This window comes from Melanotaenia boesemani, chromosome 2, assembly GCF_017639745.1.
Source record: "Melanotaenia boesemani isolate fMelBoe1 chromosome 2, fMelBoe1.pri, whole genome shotgun sequence".
Taxonomy (NCBI): Eukaryota; Metazoa; Chordata; class Actinopteri; order Atheriniformes; family Melanotaeniidae; genus Melanotaenia; species Melanotaenia boesemani.
In genome coordinates this window covers 37372900-37394994 of record NC_055683.1, presented here as the reverse complement: position 1 = coordinate 37394994, position 22095 = coordinate 37372900, and the positions used below count along the sequence as shown (strand labels likewise).

Here is a 22095-nt window from a genome sequence, read left to right as displayed (position 1 = left end):
AGGACTCATGATCCAGTCAGTTTTGCCAGGACTCTTTCGTCACCTACCTCCTCCACTGAGTCTGGAGAACAGTCCAGGACAGATCTGGACGTCCTGATGACTCTGTCCAGCTTCTTCCTCTCCCTCTCTGTGATGCTGCTGCTCCAGCAGACCACACTGTACAGGATGGCTGATGCCACCATAGATGTCGTAGAAGGTCCTCAGGAGTGTCCCCTTCACTCCAAAAGACTGCAGTTTCCTCAGAAGATAGACCTGCTCTGACCCTTTCTGTACAGTGCATCCGTGTTGTGAGTCCAGTCCAGTTTATTGTTTAGGTGAACACCCAGGTACAAGAGTCCACGTTCTCAATGTCTGTTCCCTGGATGGTCAACGGTGAGGACAGCAGACCAGCCTCTGCGAAAATCCAACACCATCTCCTTGGTTTTCCCTGCATTAATTAGGAGGTGGTTTTGCTGAAACCAGTCCACAAAGTTCTCTGCACTCCACGTTGTCATCCTAGTGATCAGTTTGACAATCGCAGTCATCTGAGAACACTTGTAGAACACAGCTGTCTGTGGGGTGAAGAGAAACGGGGCCAAGACCTTCCCCTAGGGGACACCTACGTTGCAGGTCAGACACACAGTCTCTGGCTCTCACAAACTGGGGCTGGTTTATGAGATAGTACAGAATCCACTGTGCCAGATGAAGGACCACCTCAGCCCTCTGTAGTTTGGCTTTCAGAAGCACCGGCTTGATGGTGTTGAAGGCAACGACGAAATAAATAAAACTTATTATTCTCACAGTGCAGGTGGACTTGTCCATGTAAGTCAGAGCATGATGTAGCAGGAAAATAACTGTATCTTCCACTCTGATACCAGGCTGGTAGGCAAAGTGCCGTGGATCCATGGAGGGTCCCATAGTGGAGCAGAGGTGTCCCAAGATCAGACTCTCCAGTGTCTTCATCAGATGGGACATGAGAGCCACCAGCCTGTAGCTGCTGAGTTCTCTGACGTGAGATGTCTTTGGCACTGGTACCACACAGGAGGTCTTCCAGAGCTGTCGTTCCACCTTCAGCTTAAGGCTCACATTACAGTTTTTCTCTATTGCTTAAACACATTTCACGATACTGCCCTCACTTTTCACAAAACTCTAAACACAAAACACTTTTCTAAAGCTACGTACACTAAACCTCACAGTTTCTTTTCAAAACCAACCCATCACACCAAAACAGTTGCTCATATGCTCAAAAGCAAACCCATCACACCAAAACAGTTGCTCATATGCTCAAAAGCAAACCCATCACACCAAAACAGTTGCTCATATGCTCAAAAGCAAACCCATCACACCAAAACAGTTGCTCATATGCTCAAAAGCAAACTCTGACACCAAAATACCACTCAAGGCCTGCAAAAATGTAAACACTACTGAGCATCATTAACCACATTACCAAAAAAATTGAAAGCACAATTTTCACAGTGTGAGACTGTTCTTTTTACAGTTTCACAACTGCCAGGATGCATTTGAGCAACCCTTATTTATTCTCAAATATGTTTTGGGCATTTTCTATAGATTTGTGCATTTCATGGGAATAGTTACATAATGCAGAAAATGCAGTAATATCACAACTCAATGCAAAAATGAGTACTAAACTCCATGGAGGATCCATTACACACAATAGATACTGTACAGTAACAATTGAGAACACAATGTTCAGGGTGCGATTTCTTTTATTACAGTACGTTGAAAATTGACACAGTATGTTGTATGTTGACACCGAAATCATGGAGAGGCATCACGTCGTCGGGCTGGGTCGGGCCACAGGACCTCATCAACGTCACAGGCAATATTGTCCATAGCCAAACAACGTGGGAAGAATGCCCTGGCATGCCGCACCCAGCCTTGGAACGCCTCCACAGCCACATCATCACAGGCCAGGTCCATAGCCCTGAGAAGGTTCTCTCTAGTGTAAGGTTGGCGGTCATAGACCTTCCACCGCCATGCTGAGAAGAACTCCTCTATTGGGTTTAGGAACGGAGAGTAGGGTGGCAGACACACATTAATGAATTGCTGATTGATGTTAAACCACTCTGACCTGGATGCTGCGATGGAAGCTAACATTGTCCCAGAGGATGACGTATATGGGAAGATCAGCTGGCCCAGGAATCTGCTGGTCGTGGTGATCTGCTGGCCGAGCATTCAGGTGGTCATTGTCATGCAAAACATCTCTGAGCTCTCCTAGGAAGGTGAGGAGACGCTCAGTGTTGTAGGCACCAAGTTCAGCATGCCGGTGGAGAAGCCCTCTAGAACTCATGGCAGCGCAGAGAGTGATGTTTTGGTTGGACTCGTTGTCCCGCTTCGGTCATTGTCATGCCGTGGACAATGACTGTTGCTCTCATTTCATCTGTAATGAAAATGCGTTGTCTTGCTTGCCCTCCTTCTCCTCTCGCTCCTTGGCCTGCTCCTCTTTGGACTGCTTCTCGCCCTCTTTGGCCCACTCCTCGGCCCGCTCCTCTCCCTCCTTGACCTGCTCCTCTCCCTCCTCGGCCCGCTCCTCTGCCTCCTCTGACACGAACTCCTCTGCCTCCTCTGACACAAACTCCTCTCCCTCCTCTGACACAAACTCCTCTTCTTCTGTCTTCATCATCCATTTTTGTTTTTGAACTTTCAGCAAACTGCACTGACTTATATAGGTGTGGTCACATCATTTGCAATAGGTGTTTTCAATTATGAGTCGTTGTGTTTACTGATTGACACCAGGTATGTTCATTGTGTTCAAGTTTTGCTGATTGTGGGTAGCATTTTGCATCACATGAGCTTCACAATGCATATTGGAGCAGAGTTATATGCAAAATGTGTTTTAGCACAGCAAATTTTGTTTTGAGTTTTGAGAAAAAGGGGATGGGTTTTGTGAACAGTGTCTACAGGTGAATTGTGTTTGTGGTTGTGGCAAAAGGGGGGGAGTTTTACTAAATGTGTTTAGGCAACTGGTCATTTGGTTTAGAGTACTGGGTTTTGTGTTTTGGCAATAGAGAAAAACTGTAAAGACATGCTCCATAACTCTACACAGTTCATCTGTGCAGGACTTGAGGAGTCTGGAGCTGATGCCGTCTGGCAAATGTAACACGAGAGACAGTTCTTGCAACTGAAAAGCCGATTAGCTGATGACTGACAGGCGTCATGATTCACGAAACAGCAGGAGAGGAAGAAGCAGTGCAGACAGAGAGGAGTAGAGCTGCAACTTTTGTTTATAACTACATACATTTTTTATTTTTTTTAAATGTGGAAAAAGTGCAGGTGTTAAACCCTCTCATCGGGAAAAGTTTGGGGGATGAGGTTGCGACTTGTCAGGGGAAATCCTAACACCAGAGTAAGTTACTGCACAATTGTAGATTATCATACACAGAAAATGCTCAGAGTTTTTACTTTTATTGGTGTTAAAAAACTGTGATATTTCATCAATCAAAATAAAGTCAGAGAATCAATCAGGATTTTGATCATAACAACAACAGAAAGGTTTTTTTGTTGCTTTCTCATTAAAACAACAAATGTGTTCCCTGTGTAGACCCAAAACCAACATTCCCATTTATTTATCATCCCTTATAGTTCTGATGGCTGTTATTTGTTTTCTGTGGTGTGTACATGTAATCATGTTGATGTACATATAGCCCTGTAAAAGTGGTTTTATCTCTTGGTTAAATAAACAGTTAAATAATCATTTAATGCAGTGCAGGTTGATCAATATCATTTCTAGTACAAATACTGGCACTCACCATTGTGTGCTTTGAATTTTAGATAAAAATCCACATGATAATATTATAAATCTTTCACATGATGGACAGGCACATAGCTGATGCAGAATTCCTGTAACATCTAACAAATGGTTTCCTAAACCCATTTACACCAAATTAGTTTAATAAAATCCACGATGCAATCAGTTGTCCCATAAATGTCCCATTTATCAGATGAACATTTGATAAATAGATAAACTATAAAGATGACACACATTTTACCAATGTACAGATTTAGAAAACAATGTATATGTGTATGTATATTGCTTCAAGCATCATGAAATCCTGTAATGCTACAGGAATTATTTTCAGTACAGATTTGAACATTCTTCATCTTAACATCCTTCAATAAACATCCATCTGGCAGGGCTGCTGACCATCAGAGGAAAAAAAGAAGCATTAATTTACAGTAAAAATAGCATTTCTTAACACAGAAACACAAAGTATTTCTGGATGCTTTCATCATTGTGTAGTGCATCAACATGCATGCTTAAACTGGGGCTGAAAGGTTATCAATACTCTGAAAGCTGGATCCCTGAATGCCGGATTAAACTTCCTATCTCTACTCAGAGTCAAGCCATAGATCACCTCCGTTTAAACCTTTAAAGTGTCACATTGAAGCTTCGTTTTACATTCATTTGTGTGCATCACATCATGTAAATAAGGTGAAGCTGGACTCTTCTATGAGAAGAGTTGGAGACACAAGGCAAGGATGAGGAGATGGAGGCAGAAGAGGGAGGGGAAATGAATGGGAGTGCCCTGGTTGGTTGTCATTATGGCGGCAGTGGAGGCTGTGCTGTTGCTGGTGCTGTTGCTGGTGCTGTTGGTGGCAGAGACAGGGGACAAGAATGTCCCCAGTGAGCGAGTCAGGAAGGTCTGGAAGCGCGTTAGTTTTTCAAACACCATCAATGCAGTCTCTCGTTTTCGCCTGCTTGAGGTTCCAGAGGTTCCCGTGAACGACAACACAGCCGCCTGGTACCAAGAGCCGTCCTTCACACACATGAGTGGGTCTCCAGAATCACCCTGAATAAACAGAATGCAGACTTAAAAGTTTGTCTAATCTAACAAAATATTGTACTATCTAATAAAATATGCTGTACTGATCATTTTCAGTAACCTGTATCATTTTATGAAAAGTTTTTATGTGCAGCGGGCAGGAAACAGCCTGTGTAGAGCTACACCCTGAGAATCACCTTGAGAATCTAATTTTGATAAAAACCAGTGGCTTCATTCTACTCTCTTCCTCATGAATGGATGCCTTCCTATCTGTGACATTGTTCCCTCAATACCTACACACATCTCATGACCAAAGGTGAGACTAGAAATGTCGATCGACCAATAGATTGACAGCTTTCCCTTTTGAGTTTGTTAGCTCTTCCATAACATCCATCCGTCCATCCATCCATACCCACTTCTTCCAATGCTGGTGTGCAGGGGGGCTGGAGCCTGTACTAACATCTAATAGAAAAGAGGCAGGGTACAGCCTGGACAGGTTGCCAGAAGCTTGTGACCATGACCATGAAATACTCACAACCCTTTTCTTGACACAACAGTTCCATAAGTGAACAATGTGTTATTGCTTGTATACTGGTATGTCCACCAGACCACCAGGCCAAACAAATAAATAGCATAGTAGAGTCTCAGTCTCATTTGAAGCCAGCAATGTGGTCAGAAAAGGGAGATCTTGTACCCATTTCATTTTAATCCTTATATGAAAAACACTTTGACACAGTTAAAAGCTTGTATGACTGGGTGTATGGCATAGATTGTGGCAATTTTCTTGTGGACCGCATGTGGTGGTCATGTTGCTGAGTCTTTGGCAGCCACACCCACATTAACGCTGTAAGTCAAGGCCAAATGTGGGCAAGCAAAAAGGCACATTGGGGTCATATTTGGGTCAAATATTCTTTGCTATCTGGGCACCAAACTAAGCACTTTTTGCCTCCTGACTGGGCCTACAAATTATATCCATAACAGTGTTAACAGCCTGTGACAGTGCAGCCCTGGAGGTGTCCAACTCCAACCCAGAACCCAAAGCATACATGGCTGTACATGGACAGCTATTCCAGCAACAAGCCCAGTATGCCACATACCTCCAAAATGAGCAGCCAACAACAAGATCATTTGCTTTTTCTAACCCCATAAAGAACATTTGCACCTACTGGACACTCCTTTGCACCTGCAGAATCATTGAAACGGTATTGAGCTTAGCCAGCACTCCATGACCAGTTCGAAAAGTAGAATATTCCTCATTCACCAATATCGTCTTACGAATCTTCTTAAATTTGTTCTTAAGTTTTACTTGAGGTTTAACAAAAACTCTCCATCAGATTAATGAACATGCTCATGACATGAGCGTAGAATTGTTTGTATCTTTCTTCTTTTGTTTGCTGATTGCTGAATACCAATCTCTGGCAAGAATAAAATCATATTACATAGCCTACTGTACCTTCTACAGTTTTAGGGCAAATTTTCACCTGCTGTGGGATTTATTTTAAGAAGCGGTTCACCTACGGAGCAAGGGGTGCATCTGATGAATCTTCCAGGTGAGTCTGAAAGGTGTTACAGTTTTTCTCTATTGCCAAAACACAAAACCCAGTACTCTAAACCAAATGACCAGTTGCCTAAACACATTTAGTAAAACTCCCCCCCTTTTGCCACAACCACAAACACAATTCACCTGTAGACACTGTTCACAAAACCCATCCCCTTTTTCTCAAAACTCAAAACAAAAATTGCCGTGCTAAAACACATTTTGCATATAACTCTGCTCCAATATGCATTGTGAAGCTCATGTGATGCAAAATGCTACCCACAATCAGCAAAACTTGAACACAATGAACATACCTGGTGCCAATCAGTAAACACAACGACTCATAATTGAAAACACCTATTGCAAATGATGTGACCACACCTATATAAGTCAGTGCAGTTTGCTGAAAGTTCAAAAACAAAAATGGATGATGAAGACAGAAGAAGAGGAGTTTGTGTCAGAGGAGGGAGAGGAGTTTGTGTCAGAGGAGGCAGAGGAGTTCGTGTCAGAGGAGGCAGAGGAGCGGGCCGAGGAGGCAGAGGAGCAGGTCAAGGAGGCAGAGGAGCGGGCCGAGGAGGGAGAGGAGCGGGCCGAGGAGGGAGAGGAGCAGGTCAAGGAGGGAGAGGAGCGGGCCGAGGAGTGGGCCAAGGAGGGCGAGAAGCAGTCCAAAGAGGAGCAGGCCAAGGAGCGAGAGGAGAAGGAGGGCAAGCAAGACAACGCATTTTCATTACAGATGAAATGAGAGCAACAGTCATTGACCACGTCATTGTCCACGGCATGACAATGACCGAAGCGGGACAACGAGTCCAACCAAACCTCAGCAGATTCTCAGTGGGCACCATTATTCGGGCCTTCAGAGAACACAACAGGTACTGTATGTAGTAGTTTTTTAGTCACTACACTAGATATTCACAGTATACAGTAGTATAGTGGAGTGCACCTACATACAGACAAGTGCAATCATGGTTACAGTAAAAGTGTGTACTGCAAGGACCATTTCTGACCAAATGACTATGTTTGTTTCTCTAGAGTTGAAAGATTGCCATTTGCAGGTGGGAGGGCTTCCAGATTCACACCAGCCCAAGAGGTCCTCATTGTGGATATGGTTCGGGAGAACAATGTGATCAGACTACGGGAGATACGGGAGAGGATCATTGGTGACAATTTGAACTTTCCGACCATTGACAATGTCAGCCTGACAACCATAGACAGAGTCCTCAAGCGCCAGAGAGTAAGAATGAAGCAGGCCTATAGGGTACCCTTTGAGCGCAACTCTGGAAGAATAAAACACCTCCGTCACCAGTATGTGCAAGTAAGTACAGTACAATCCATGGCCTACAGTACTTTACATACAATACTATACTGTCGTACTGTAATGTGCTCTATTGACTGTCTTTCTGAACACCTGAAAACGCTATTTGTTTCCACAGAGGATGTTCCAGTTGGAGTCCATGGCCAGACCCCATGAATTTATATTTGTGGATGAGGCTGGCTTCAACCTCACAAAAAGGAGGAGGAGAGGCCGTAACATCATAGGACAGAGAGCTATCGTTGATGTGCCCGGCCAACGTGGAGGAAACATCACTCTCTGCGCTGCCATGAGTTCTAGAGGGCTTCTCCACCGGCATGCTGAACTTGGTGCCTACAACACTGAGCGTCTCCTCACCTTCCTAGGAGAGCTCAGAGATGTTTTGCATGACAATGACCACCTGAATGCTCGGCCAGCAGATCACCACGACCAGCAGATTCCTGGGCCAGCTGATCTTCCCATATACGTCATCCTCTGGGACAATGTTAGCTTCCATCGCAGCATCCAGGTCAGAGTGGTTTAACATCAATCAGCAATTCATTAATGTGTGTCTGCCACCCTACTCTCCGTTCCTAAACCCAATAGAGGAGTTCTTCTCAGCATGGCGGTGGAAGGTCTATGACCGCCAACCTTACACTAGAGAGAACCTTCTCAGGGCTATGGACCTGGCCTGTGATGATGTGGCTGTGGAGGCGTTCCAAGGCTGGGTGCGGCATGCCAGGGCATTCTTCCCACGTTGTTTGGCTATGGACAATATTGCCTGTGACGTTGATGAGGTCCTGTGGCCCGACCCAGCCCGACGACGTGATGCCTCTCCATGATTTCGGTGTCAACATACAACATACTGTGTCAATTTTCAACGTACTGTAATAAAAGAAATCGCACCCTGAACATTGTGTTCTCAATTGTTACTGTACAGTATCTATTGTGTGTAATGGATCCTCCATGGAGTTTAGTACTCATTTTTGCATTGAGTTGTGATATTACTGCATTTTCTGCATTATGTAACTATTCCCATGAAATGCACAAATCTATAGAAAATGCCCAAAACATATTTGAGAATAAATAAGGGTTGCTCAAATGCATCCTGGCAGTTGTGAAACTGTAAAAAGAACAGTCTCACACTGTGAAAATTGTGCTTTTAATTTTTTTGGTAATGTGGTTAATGATGCTCAGTAGTGTTTACATTTTTGCAGGCCTTGAGTGGTATTTTGGTGTCAGAGTTTGCTTTTGAGCATATGAGCAACTGTTTTGGTGTGATGGGTTGGTTTTGAAAAGAAACTGTGAGGTTTAGTGTACGTAGCTTTAGAAAAGTGTTTTGTGTTTAGAGTTTAGTGAAAAGTGAGGGCAGTATCGTGAAATGTGTTTAAGCAATAGAGAAAAACTATTAACCAGGAAATAAATTTGATTTCTTAATAAAATTAATTTTTATAACAAAAGACTCTGTTTTAGTCAATTTCAACTATTAAAGACCACACGCAGCAGGTGGATCTGGAAGTCACAGGTGACTTGGACTTCGTCATGGCAGGATGGGTTGTACATGTGGCAGTGTGTTTGTCTTTAAATGCCACATGTGATATTTTTGTACATTCTCACCACGTAGATCAGCTGTTCATTAAAACTATCCGTTCAACCATCAGTAAGTAAAACTTTATTTATATAGCACCTCAAGATGTAAAATTACAAAGTGCTTCACAAGAGCCAACAATGTAAAAACAAACAAACAATGAATAAAGAGCAGATTTAAAAAGATGTTTTTAACTGACTTTTAAAAGCGACCACAGAGTCGACCCATCTCAAGTCCAAATTAAGAGAGTTTTCAGAGTCTGGGGCCACTGAACAGAAGCTCCATCTGCTTTAGTTTTTTTTACTTTGTATGGGTCCCCATCAGCAGGCCCTGGTCACAGGACCTCAGGTATGGGGCGCCAAGTGTAAAAATTCAGTATAAAAGTTGTAGCTGACACATTTTCATTATTTATCTCACTTTTCTCACATTTAGCACATTTTTCCTACATTTTCCTACATTTAACATAACTTTTAACCACATGTATAATGGTCAAATAGAACATCTAAATCTAAATTTTAAATCTAACCTAAAGGGGGGTGTTACGGACTCCACTTATAGCTGCCACCTGTGGCTCTACTGGTTTGCAAACCCCAGCTCCGGCATCCAAGTGTTTGAGTGACTGAACCCCACAAGCCTCCGTCTCCTCCACTTGGACTGGTCAAGCCCCGACCAACCAGGGCCGCACCCTGCCCGCCACCCAGACATAAAGGACAGCAGTTGAGATCATTTTAGGGGGAGAAGCTGTCTGCTGCAGACGGGTTTTCCTCCCCTCAGCTTAGTGGGTTAATGATGGTTTAGTGTCTGTGTGTGTATGCCCTCTGTGGTATAGTGGTGGAAAGGTGTTGTGTAGATTAGTGTGATTTCGGCAGGGTTAATCCAGATTGTGCTCTGTGTTGTTTGTAATTAGATTGTGCTCAGCCCTTGTGGCTACTCTTTAAGTTTCCCTTTTGTTCTAATTGTCTGGGTATTTTATGTCATTAGTTAAGGTTAGCATGTGTTGGGCTAGGATAGGATAAATTATATTGGGTTCAGATTACCCATCTTTAGTTTATTGGAACTGCTGCATTTTGTTTAAAGAAACTGTGAACTGTAAATAAGACGCCGGTATAAGTCCTCGTTTCTGTTGTTTTGCTTAGAGGGCTTCCTTTTGTTCTAATTGTTTGGGGTTTTGTTTCTTTCAGCAGTTCCGCTAAACCTAACACTGGTTTGAGGGTGCCACCTGTTGCATCTCCGTTTCCGTTCACAACAATAAAATCTTTTAATCCACTCGTTTGTTGCGCCCTTCTTTCCCCTAGACGGTGGTCGTAACACCGAGGTTCCTAACAGAGGATTTAGCCAAAGAACCAAGAGGTCCAAGTGTCTCCTTTATCCCAGACATGCATTTTTCTAGTGCCAAGATAACTGTTTCAGTTTTGTCTTGATTAAATTAAAGAAAACTGTCTGTCATCCACTGTTTAACAGAGGGAAATGTAGACGCGACAACTTTCCACGTTAACTATGCCCTCCTGAAATGTTTGACCAATCACATAATACTTTTTGTAGTGTAGGATGATGAGTTGTGAGCATAGAAGGCAGAGTTGAGGAAAGGGGGCAGAGTATATAAAAGGGGGAGGGGAATTCACTCAGGTCTTCCTCACTGATGCACCACACCTGAGAGCAGCATGCAGCAGAGGCCTTTGTGTGGTGGAATTTAACACTCAAGACTAACTCTTGCATAGTGGCTTCAACAGAAAAGTCAGGACACAAGGTATGCTTAAGCAGCAGCAGCATATGACCTCCTTTATGAATTGGCATGTCAGTATTTATTGGTTTCTTACATAAATTGTTGTATACAGTTTTAAACAGTTTCAGGCACCTCCATTCGCCTGCAAAAGTAAGAGAAAGGAGTGGGTCCCTGTGCTTTGACCAGGTTTATTTCCCTTTCATTTAACACATCTGGACAATTTAATTTTTATTTTATGTTAATTGCGTTTTCCTTGCAGCTGTTAGGATCAGCATCAGGATGCTAACCACTGTTTTTCCCTCTCAGTTATTTTCTGTATTTATTCAATTGATCAATTGGATGGATCGCTTTTATCTTCGTTTCAACTTACCATCCTACAGTTGTCCCACGAGAAGAAAGTTCTGCTCGGCTAATGTGTCGAGAACAACCCACAAGATGTCCTCAACCATGTCGGCGAGATTTTGTTCTTGTGGCCTCGAAAACAAGAAGAAAGTTCTCGCTTCTCGCAGAGTATGTAACAGGCTTGAGGAACCAACTCCTAAGTCCTGCTATGGATTTGGTTCCATGCTGTATGCAATGTGTATTAGAGGCTATTGGGATACTCATCAAGGAATTACTTAAGTGTGCTACTTATTTTCATTTATATTCTTACTCTATTAATCATATTAAATATATCTTATCTTTAAGCTCATATAGGGGTAAGTGAGAAGAACATGTGAGGGGCTGACTAATTGTGTCTGCCGGTAAAGCAACATGTGAAATGATAGACTTAAAGGAAATGTTTAAGTTAACTGGAGTCCAAAGTAAATCTCCTGCTTGTCTGTGTATTGTCTTCTTGTCCCTGTTTTTTAGGACACAAGCAGATGGGGGTCACGGGACCTGTGACTGTTGCTGACCCGAATTCTGCAACTGCAGCACTAGTCAGCAAAACTGTGTATAGCAAGACCCATATATAAAGGATTCAAGGATCAGTTAGAGGGAGTTCTGACTGTAATGGGCAGCAGACTCTGTATTGTATTAGTTCAGTGGACAGATAATACGAATCCAGGATTCTGTAATTGCACATTTCTCATATCAATTGTAATTAATAAATTGGTTAACTTGAGAGAAGTAGTCTGTCATATTTTGATCCACCAAAGAACGCGCTGGAGGAAACCTCAGGTAAAAGAAGTTAGTGGGAACTGTATCTAGTAACTAAAATTGTGGGAATTTATAAGTACCTTAAGGTTTACTCCAACAAGGCTAAGATATATAATGTTAATGATTAGATTTCTGTCTGTTAAGACAGTGATGTATGTAAGGTTAGTCTGTTCGGTCTTAATGACGAGTGGAAGCTTATGTGTTCAGTTTTATTGCCTATTAGATTAAGTAATCCTTACCCTTTGTGATACGTGGCCTACAAAAAAAACAAAAACTTATCATTAAATGGTGAATGATTATTTATAATAAACTCATAACTTACCGTCCCCAGTGTAAACACATCGGTACAAATGCTGTCGCTTGTTGATGCATTTCCACAGTTTTGCACTGAAGTCTTGAACTCCTGCAGAATTTTCTCATCTAAATTTGAAAGAAAAAATGTATGACTAAAGGCCCATTTATGCTTGCAAAAGGCAGATTTTGAGCATTTTGTCTGTCTTCTGTGTCCTTTATGTGCATAATTTTGTCTGTTTTCAGGGCCCTTGGGGATGCATATCCTGACAGAGCAAACAGAGTAATACCACCAGAAACTGCAGGGGCAGTATTGGGCAGTATAGCTGATGTGCTCTTTTTATGTCTTTCTCTGAGAATGAATGTTTTCATGATCTCATCCACTGTCAACAAATTTTCTATAGTCTGAAAATTATGTCAGAACTTAGAGGTGAATTCTGAACTCTGCACTGCCCTCTGATGGATGTACTGGCTAACAACTATGCTAACATAGTTGGGATGCATAAAGTATGAATTTGAAATGGATCTAACTATTTACGTATGTAAAAGTACATAAAAGGAGCATAAATGGGCTTCAAAGGCGCAAAATAGCTCCAAACAAATTGAACTATCCATGGAAGCAGACCAGGGTTTGTGTAAAGTGAACTAAACAGTACCAGTGTGAATGCGCCATAAATATTCCTAACTTTGCAATACCCTCCGTCTTTAATCCAGGACAGGTAGCATCACTGTTTCAGCCTTTGCGCTAGTGTTAATTTTGTTAACGAAAACTAGGCAAAAATATTTTCTTCAATGTACATTTTATACCGGACGAAAACTAGACTAGACGAGACTAAAACCCCCATTAATAAACAATAACTGGGACTAAATCAGAATGCATTTTCATGGACTAATAAAGACGAGACGAAAATCTAGTTTACTGAATAAAAACTGGTCTAAAATCTATGGACATTTTAGTTCACGAACAAAGACGAGACGAAAATATTATATCATTATATGATGTGATTTTGTCAAATCCTCTCTCCTCCTCCGCCTCCTCCTTGGCTCTTCCACCAATCACACACACACATGCCCAAGAAAAAGAGAAGACGTGATATATGGACCCATTTTCGCTACATTGAAGTGGAGAAAAAAAACCTTATGCTTGATTTTAGTCGAAGGGAAGGAATGTGGGCACAAGGTAGCCGGAAAGAACACAACAAATCTGAAGAGACACGTCGCAGTTCACAACAAAGACATCGTGGTAAGTTAACAAAAAGTTTGGTGGTGGTTGTTTATAACGTAACATTAAACCTGTAATGTTACAATAACATTAAATCAACCGCAAACCGCTGGCTAATTTACTAGCTTCGTAGCTCATAGCGATAGTAGCCACTTGTTGGTAGAATTGTGTGTGAAGTTGAATTTATGCTAACTTAGATACGTTATACTGGTTGGGGAACTATGTTTTCAGCAGGTTTATTTAAAGCAGACAGAAGTATGAGCTAATATAGGAGCTGCAACTGAACTATAATGAACACAAAACACCTTGGCAGCTACACATGGATGCAAACTAAAAACTAAAACTTACTAAAACAAATCATCTAGATAAAATAAAATAATACACCACACTTAATTCAAAACAACTTTAACCTTCATTTTCATACATGACATAGCCTAAGTAAAAGTAAGTAAAATTGTGTTTTGAATGTCTGGGGTCGCCAGAGTTTAATTATATCTAAATGTGCTTCCAAGCTAAAAAGGGTTGGGAACCACTGCTTTAGGAGCAGCATCCCAATGTATTTATTTGGTGACATAAAATGCTGTTCTGTTTGTCTTCAGGTTACCATCACAAGGACATTTGATCTGAATTGGTATCGATATTAATATAAATAAATGCATGTAAACATAAAAATGCCTGCAATTATTTCTGCATAAAATATGATAGTTATCTTTTAAATATGAGTTTTAAATTTATTGTTAAATGTAGTTTAACAATGTTAAACTTCATTTAACAATGTTCTACTAACTACTAACTAACAATGTAATATACTACAAACAATGTTAAATATTATCTGCTGACAAAAGAAGTAAAAGGGTAGAATGATTGTGCTGACTAAAACTGGACTAAAATGTTGACAGTTTTTGTTGACTAAAACTAGAAAAATAAAATTATGTTTTCTTGGACTAAAATAAAGACTTAAATGCTCGACTCATAGTCGACTAAAACTTCACTAAATAAAAACAGGATGAGGTTGACTAAATATGATGAAAACTAATAAGCGCGACTGAAATTGGACTAAACCTGAGACTAAATTTAAAAATGGCTGATAAAATTAACACTTCTTTGTGCTGCTAACTTACCCCCTCCTGTCCCAGAGCTCCAGCCGGCAGCCCAGCATGTCAAGCCCACAGGGAAGGTTTGTCCATTGTCCAGACAGATGGGCTGGATGAAGTTATTCAGGGTGGGCTGGGCTGACAGTTTGAGTACTGCTATGTTGGTCCCAGTCAGGTTGCTCAGAGTGATATTTATCACATTAAATGAAACTTCAGAGGGATTTGATCCATTCTGCTTTAAGCGACCCAACACGACCGCCCACTCAGAGGCCACGAAGGGTCTGTGGGAGAGAAGAAGAGCTAAATAAGGACGGAAGATAAAATACTGGGTCTTTTCAGGATTTGTTTTTAAGGATCTAATTTTTTTTGCTCATCACTTCTATCTATCTAAAACAGGGGTGTCAAACTCCGGTCCTCAAGGGCTACTGTCCTGCTGGTTAGTTATTTACTTGCTCCAACACACCTGAATAAAATCAAATGGATCCAACAGCTTCTTGTCAACTTCTTCACAATAACCCATTAATTTCAGTCAGGAGTGTTAGATCAGGGAAACGATGAAAACCTGCAGGATACCAGCCCTCGAGAACTGGAGTTTGACATCCCTGATCTAAAACGACTCTCCTGCATTCACTTATCAGCCTCAGCTATAACTCACCCTGAGAAGCAGTTGGCGTTGGTCAGCACAGAGTCCTTGGCCACCAGCGTCCCACCACAAACATGCGTTCCATTATGCAGCAGGCTCGCCATCCATGGCCACTCGCCGGCCCTCACTACAGAGCTTCCCCCCAAAATACGAGAATTCAGCGGGGCTCGTCCACAAACCACAGCTGGAGAGAAAATCCAGATGTCACAGTAAATGTCTGGTACAGATCCGATCTGTCAGCACAAATTTATTTATTTACCCAGACTTTATTCAGACACACACATATAAACATGCCAGGTTACATTTTGGGAGAATTTGTAAGAGTTCAAAATATGCATGAAGCTGTTATAATGAATAAATATACATGTTTAACATAAGGTCAAAGAAAAGAAAGATAGAAAGCTACTCACGTGCAGGTGTTGTTGTTTGAGCAAGGGTGGTTGTAGTTGTGGTTGTAGTGGTGGTTGTAGTGATGGTGACTGAAATTGGTGGCACGTCTTTGCATGAGACGTTAAGGTCACTATCAGTTCCAGAGGATGAGAAGGTGATGAAGCCAGGCTGGTTGCTGGTTATCTGGCTTTGGATCCAGTTCACATACTGGGACACTCTAGTATAGACTCCTGGGAAATTAGGTAGAGCACATCCTATTCCAAAACTGACGACTCCCCCTTGAACCCAAACGCCGCCCTGCTTGCTCACCAGCGGACCTCCTGAGTCTCCCTTTGAAAACAGAATCATGCCTTGAGGAGAAAGAATCTTTGCAGCGAGTTAATTTCTGATAAAAATGTGTTTAAAAAAAAGTACCTGGCAGGAGTCCTTCCCTCCTGCAGCTAGCCCGGCACACAGCATGTTGTCAGTGATTCTGCCTGCTCCATAATCACAGTTACACTGTCTGTTCCCCACAATTGGCACCTGAACCTCCATGAGATTTTGTGGAGAAGGGAGGGACACTAAGGGAACAAATCCAGTTACATAAACATGTTAGAAAATATGTGTTGGTAAAAATAAAGTAGACTCACCCAGTATACAAAAAAACAACAACTCTGTATCTAAACAATATTATAAAAAAATAAAACTATAAATGAAACAATAAAAATGTGGAAATATGAAGGACTACTCTTCGGTTTTCCATTTATTTGTTTATTTCTTTATATATTTCTGTTAATTTTTTATTTTGGTAATTTTATTTTTCACGAACACATTTATTTCCTTTTTGTATTAAAATTCATATCTTTTCATTTATATTTTTAAAAAATATTTAATTATTTTACCTTTTTTTATTATTCTTTTAAGCAGATTTAAACTTAGGCTATTGCAGTGTCAAATGTAATTTCTATAAATGTGCAATAATATTTTTATACAGTCAGAGTTTCCTGTGAACCAACTGGTTTTATTGAGCATCAGCAAAATTCTACAGTATACAAGGTCTTCACCTAAATGTAAAAGTTCTGCACTCCAGCTTTAAAAACATCTCCTTTTCTGTCATCATCAGAACAAACTGAACACTTCAAATGAAGACAAAACATCTAACATCATTTATTCTAGTAAATGCTTGTTGTCATTAACTTATGTACAAAATATAAGTAATTTAACTAACTAGCATTTAAATTTACATTATTTAACACAATGTATATTATTTCAACCACATAGTTACACTTTATTTGAATAGAGATGTTTCTTTTATTATTTACATGATAATACTGTAACAAGTTAACATTAACCTACCTCCACTCGCAGTATTTCCCCAGCCGGTGACCCAGGTGTTAACTCCACTGAAGTAGGTGCTGTCTGAGGCTGCCAGGCAGACCGGTGAAATGTAATCGGTAAAAGTTACAGGTGTAGAGAGCTGTAGGAGGGCTATGTCGTTATCACTTGTTCCGGAGTTGTAGCTAGGATGAACGATGATCTGAGCTACATTAAAAGTCTGCTTATTGCTGTTGACTCCCTCTTGACTCTGAAGACCCAGAATCACTTTCAGACCAGCTGGGTTGGAACTGATATTATCAGAAGAGAGAGGACAAGTTATTTTAAACTGTTGACTGGCTAAGTTTTATTTGAGCTTTTTTCTTTTTTTTTTTTTTCCACAGAAGTCTACTATTTCTTTCTGGAACTACTTGGACTAAACATGGAAAGTTCTGAAGGACAAGCTGTAAACAGTGTGTTTACTTTGCTTTTTCTATGGAGACCTGAAGAACACAACACCTGACTGATTTCCAGCCTGATCAACAGTAAAAGTATGTTTGGTTCCATCTTTGTTGCTCACCTTGAAAAACAGTGAGCCGCAGACAGCACCCACAGTTTGTTGATGAGGGATCCTCCACAGAAGTGTGTAGGTCTATGGAGACTAGCCTGCCAGGGCCAGCTGCCTGCAGGAGCATCCTGTCCTCCAACAATCCTGGTGTTACGCGGGGACCGGCCACAAACTGAGGAGAAATGGGTATTAAAACACTCCTCTATGGATTACCTGCAGGCTGCGTGCACTCAGAGGAACACATCCTGCAGCCTGATGCAGAAAAACTGCAGTAAACTGATTTTACTTCATGATGTTTAACTGTTTTCACTCTTTGTATGACATTCTGTTTGACAGGATTTAAAAACAGTATGAAAATGTAAAAATGACACCAGAGAAAAGGATGTTAATTTTTCACAGAAGCATTAACTCACCATCAGGTTGGGACTCAGACTCTGAAAAATAGAAAACAAACAGAAAAAGTCAAACAAATCTGACTTCATTGTCCGCAATGTCGGCTGAACTTGACAAAAACAGCATTCTTCCACCTAAAATTACATCACCCCTATCCATCCATCTCTTCCCTTTTCTGCAGCTGAAACCCTCATCATGCTTTTGTCACATCCTTGACTACTGCAATAACTTCCTGTACGGCTCATCACACAAAGTTTTAAACTAACTTTAATACATTCAAAACTCTGCTGCTCGTCTCCTTACTCACACCTCTTCCTCTGACCACATCACCGCCATCCTCCAGAGACTCCACTGGCTTTCCTGTTCTACAACAAATTCAATTCAAAATCCTCCTCCTCACATTCAAGCCCTCTATAACCTGCCTCCCTCCTATTTGACTACTCTCTGTCCTGGGATCTCTGCCTCTCTGATACTAACCTTTCTATTACCTTAATTCACTCCCCAAATACATCCATGATTGCTCTGAAAAACTCACCAAAACACATCTTTTCAGAGCTGTCCCTGATGATTTTAATGCTCTACAGCTATTTTATGTGAGGAAATATACTGTTGTGTACATTGTATACATTGCTGTTTTTATATTGTCAGATGAAGTGCTGATGTGCTCTGCAAGTCTTTCACCTTTAACACTGTTGTGTCTAACTGTCTTACACTGGTCTGTCTTTTTAAGGCAGTGGTCCTCAAAGTTTTTCTGTAGGATCTCTCTTTTCAACAATAAGGAGATTTCAATTAGACAAATGCTGCTTTAGTAAAACAACTCTGGTAGGTGAGTAGTGTATTTCTAAAGTTATCAAGAGGCTTTTCTTTGTGCTCAGGATGAGAAGTCCCAAGAAGCAGTTTAGCTTGTTTTGCTTCTCTTCAGATGCTGATATTTTGAGAAATACAACACACTGTGGTCTTTCTTCATTACCTGCCCCCCAGTTTGGGAACCACCTATTTAAGTTGACAGGAAACACACAATGCAGCTCTATTTGTGTGTCATCATGCAGCCGTCATGGATACGCTGTACCTGTCTGTCCACCTACTTGATTTCCTGTTTCAGTCCAGTGGACTTTTCCTTCTCTACCATTGTCTTACTGCTCAGTATCATAGGTTTCAGTCATGTGGTCAGAGACACACAAGATGTGGATTCCTCACATGACAAAACCATCCAGTTTCTCTGATTTATCTGAGCAGTCATAATGGAAAACTACATGGTACACCTTCATTTATTTACAATTATATAAAAAACAAATAACTACAGGGAAAAATGACTGGAAAAGAAATGATACAAACTATAATTAAATGTTAAATAAATAATTCACAATGACTGTAGAACTAGAACAATAAATAAATATATACAAATCATAAATTAAATGAAATTAAATGAAATTGTTAGAAAGGCCAGAAGTGGTTTGTCTCAAATTTGCCACAGTATGCATCAAGAGAAGTAAAACAGCTGTTAGCCTTATTTATGCCAAAAAAACATTCTCAATTAAATCCTGAAATTTTACTTTTCATTATCAATTTAATTGTGAAGTTATTAAGTATGAAATAGCTAAATAAAATGAGCAACTACAGCAACTGAAACTAGTCTGACAAAGATGTCACTTTTACATCTACTAGTTTTGTCAGTCTTTCAGATAATCTCAGCCGTACCGCTGAAAGCCGACAGGAACATCCGAGTCTAACCTTAGTTCTGATGCTCAGGTCAAACATGGAGTTCAGTCTGTTTTTAAAGATAAAATCTGCCCATTTATTTAAAAGTTCTGCAGAGATTAGTCTTTCCTAACCTTGACTTGTGTAATTAAATGTACTCAGGTACCAACCAGCACTCTCTTTGTCAACTACTATTGATTCTAAACTGGAGAAAAACTCATCACATGACCCCTTCACTGGCTACCTGTTAGATTTACGATTAAATCTTCCTGCTCGCCTTTAAAGCTTTAATTGTTGCAGAGGAATTTTTTTCTGATAAATAGATTACATATTCTGCTGCTTCTAATCTGGCTGACTTGTTTCCTCTTTTCTGAGTTAGAGCTCTGTAACTTAGTTGGAAGCGCTTCTTTATGCATAATATTATTGATTCTTTATGTTTCATATTGTTATCTTGAGTTGTTTTATTGGTTTTTAATTCTCTGCTGCTGTTGAACTCTTTGACATGTTTAGAAAAGTATTAGTTGTTATAATGAGCTTTTTTCCTCTCAATTTAAAACACACTAAAATGTTTTTAATAAGTAATTTTCTTTGTAATTAGCCTGCTTTATTTGGTATGATCCAAAATTCAACTAAATTGAGCTAAATTCAGTTAAACTTAATCTATACTTTGTTTTTTAACTTAACTTTTATTTAAATTGACATTTATCTACATCTTGATTTAGCTTTTATGGAATTTTAATTAGTATTTTAAGGTATTTGTAATTTTATTTTATGCTTTGTTAAATTTTTAAATTAATTTTCTAGCTACGTTTTATTTCATTTTATTTTTCCTCTCACACTGTAGGCTCAAATTAGACGACTGAGAGAAACAATAGAGAGAGTAACACAAAAGGAATTTCAGGCTTTTCTGTAAACTACTGTGAGTTAAAATATGTCGAAAAAGTCTGATTGATTGATTTTTCATCCAGAAAGGTGGATTATAGCACAGTCGTAGACCTGAATCAGCATTTTACTCCTTGAACACATCGTGACTGAGTCTCTTTAAAACACAGTTCTGAAGGTGACTTCTTAAGAAAGCTTCAAGTCAAGAATATGGATTCTATCAAGAAAAATACCCTTTATTTCTTATCTTAAGCATTTCATAACTTTCCAGTGCGTTAACACACTTCCCTGCTTCAACATGATCTTTGAAAGTTTTTTTTTAGCCCTCAGGCCCTAATAAAAACCTCTGTGTTCTAAAAGTCAGAGATAGGAGCTGTAATCACGTTTTAAGATCTTACTCAGGATGTTCCACATTTTGAATTCTTTTCTTACCATTGTTGTTGTATTTACATATTTTTATAAAACATAAACCTTGCCTGTGAAACTGGTCCAGGTGTGCACCACTGACAGGTCTTACCTGGTATCTGCAGAGTCAGCACAGTCGCCATGACGATCAGCCCGTACAAATCCATTTCTGTAAATTCATTCCACCCGACCTGCTCTATTATAAATAAGCTGCCTTCCTCCTCCCCTCGTCTGTCAGACCAACACGCCTCCCTCTATCCAACGACACACCCAACACATCATCGTTTACACTGGAATTACAAACAGTAAATAGTGAAAAGAACAGTCGTTTACCTGCTACTTACCTCAACAAACAGCTTTCTTTACAGAGCAACATTTTTATATACCTATCAATCACATTCAAATGATTTTCAACTTTTATTCACATTGAGCAGGAACTTAACCTTTTGTGATTGTTACCCTCTATCAGTGTTTATATTCAGACAATGGTAATGGGATGTTTAGTTGACACCATGAGTGTAGTGTAGTACAGGAAGTGACACACACCACCACCTCCAAACCATGAGTTTCACCATTCAATGGTAGATGGAAGCAATGTGTCCTGGTTAGAAGAAGAATCGATGTGTTTAACTCGGAATTTAAATGATGCTAGACAATAACTGAATAATAGATGTTGGATAAACAAAATTCAATTCAATCTAGTTTAAGGAAATGTTTTAATTTGATTAAAATATTCTCTCTTTTTTGTACAATGTGGTATCATCCCTGAATGTAACGGCTATAGAAAAACAGAAGTTTCAATTTTCGGATCAACAGACATGTCTGTGAATGCAAGAGGGCATAAACTATGGAAGTACAGAATTTTACTTTCTGTGTCTATAAATGACTTTAAAGTCCTGGTCATTGTCTGCAGGACATTCTCTTTTATGTACAGTAAATGTTCTTACAGCGTAGTTGAGGTGTTGGGAATGAAGAGCTTGATAAATTCACTTAAAGATTATTACTTGTTATCTCCACCATTTGTTAACAAAACATTTTTTATTTTATAGTCTCTTTTTTCAGTGTGATCACTGACCCATTTGATGCTTATTGTCATAAATTTTATTTAATCTCTTTTATGTAATTAATTGATATTATTCATTTGTTTTAATTTACTTTTATGCAAGTATTAATTTTT

General features: G+C 40.1%; 2 protein-coding genes across 2 annotated transcripts; one reads left to right on the top strand and one right to left on the bottom strand.

Annotated features, from left to right (window-relative positions):
• Nucleotides 1-3388: 3388 nt before the first annotated feature.
• LOC121628909 (transmembrane protease serine 9-like) lies at nt 3389-21133 on the bottom strand. Its single transcript, XM_041968320.1, has 10 exons — nt 21031-21133; nt 17954-17974; nt 17553-17712; nt 17015-17283; nt 16094-16239; nt 15700-16009; nt 15302-15473; nt 14674-14927; nt 12362-12459; nt 3389-4790 (listed from the first exon to the last, which is right to left on the bottom strand). Exons 1-10 carry the CDS (start codon nt 21083-21085, stop codon nt 4449-4451), a joined length of 1827 nt encoding a protein of 608 aa, XP_041824254.1. The 5' UTR covers nt 21086-21133; the 3' UTR covers nt 3389-4448.
• LOC121628916 lies at nt 6922-8739 on the top strand. Its single transcript, XM_041968331.1, has 3 exons — nt 6922-7169; nt 7330-7612; nt 7731-8739. Exons 1-3 carry the CDS (start codon nt 7039-7041, stop codon nt 8130-8132), a joined length of 816 nt encoding a protein of 271 aa, XP_041824265.1. The 5' UTR covers nt 6922-7038; the 3' UTR covers nt 8133-8739.
• Nucleotides 21134-22095: the final 962 nt, after the last annotated feature.

What these genes read in the sequence shown, in the direction of transcription:
- LOC121628916 (XM_041968331.1), top strand. Translation starts at nt 7,039, where the DNA reads ATGAGAGCAACAGTCATTGACCACGTCATTGTCCACGGCATGACAATG. An exon ending in GCCTTCAGAGAACACAACAG is followed by an intron (nt 7,170 to 7,329) that starts GTACTGTATGTA and finishes TTGTTTCTCTAG; the next exon opens with AGTTGAAAGATTGCCATTTG. An exon ending in TCCGTCACCAGTATGTGCAA is followed by an intron (nt 7,613 to 7,730) that starts GTAAGTACAGTA and finishes TTGTTTCCACAG; the next exon opens with AGGATGTTCCAGTTGGAGTC.
- LOC121628909 (XM_041968320.1), bottom strand. Translation starts at nt 21,085, where the DNA reads ATGGATTTGTACGGGCTGATCGTCATGGCGACTGTGCTGACTCTGCAG. An exon ending in GGGAAATACTGCGAGTGGAG is followed by an intron (nt 16,240 to 17,014) that starts GTAGGTTAATGT and finishes TTGTTCCCTTAG; the next exon opens with TGTCCCTCCCTTCTCCACAA. An exon ending in TCAAACAACAACACCTGCAC is followed by an intron (nt 15,474 to 15,699) that starts GTGAGTAGCTTT and finishes TTTTCTCTCCAG; the next exon opens with CTGTGGTTTGTGGACGAGCC.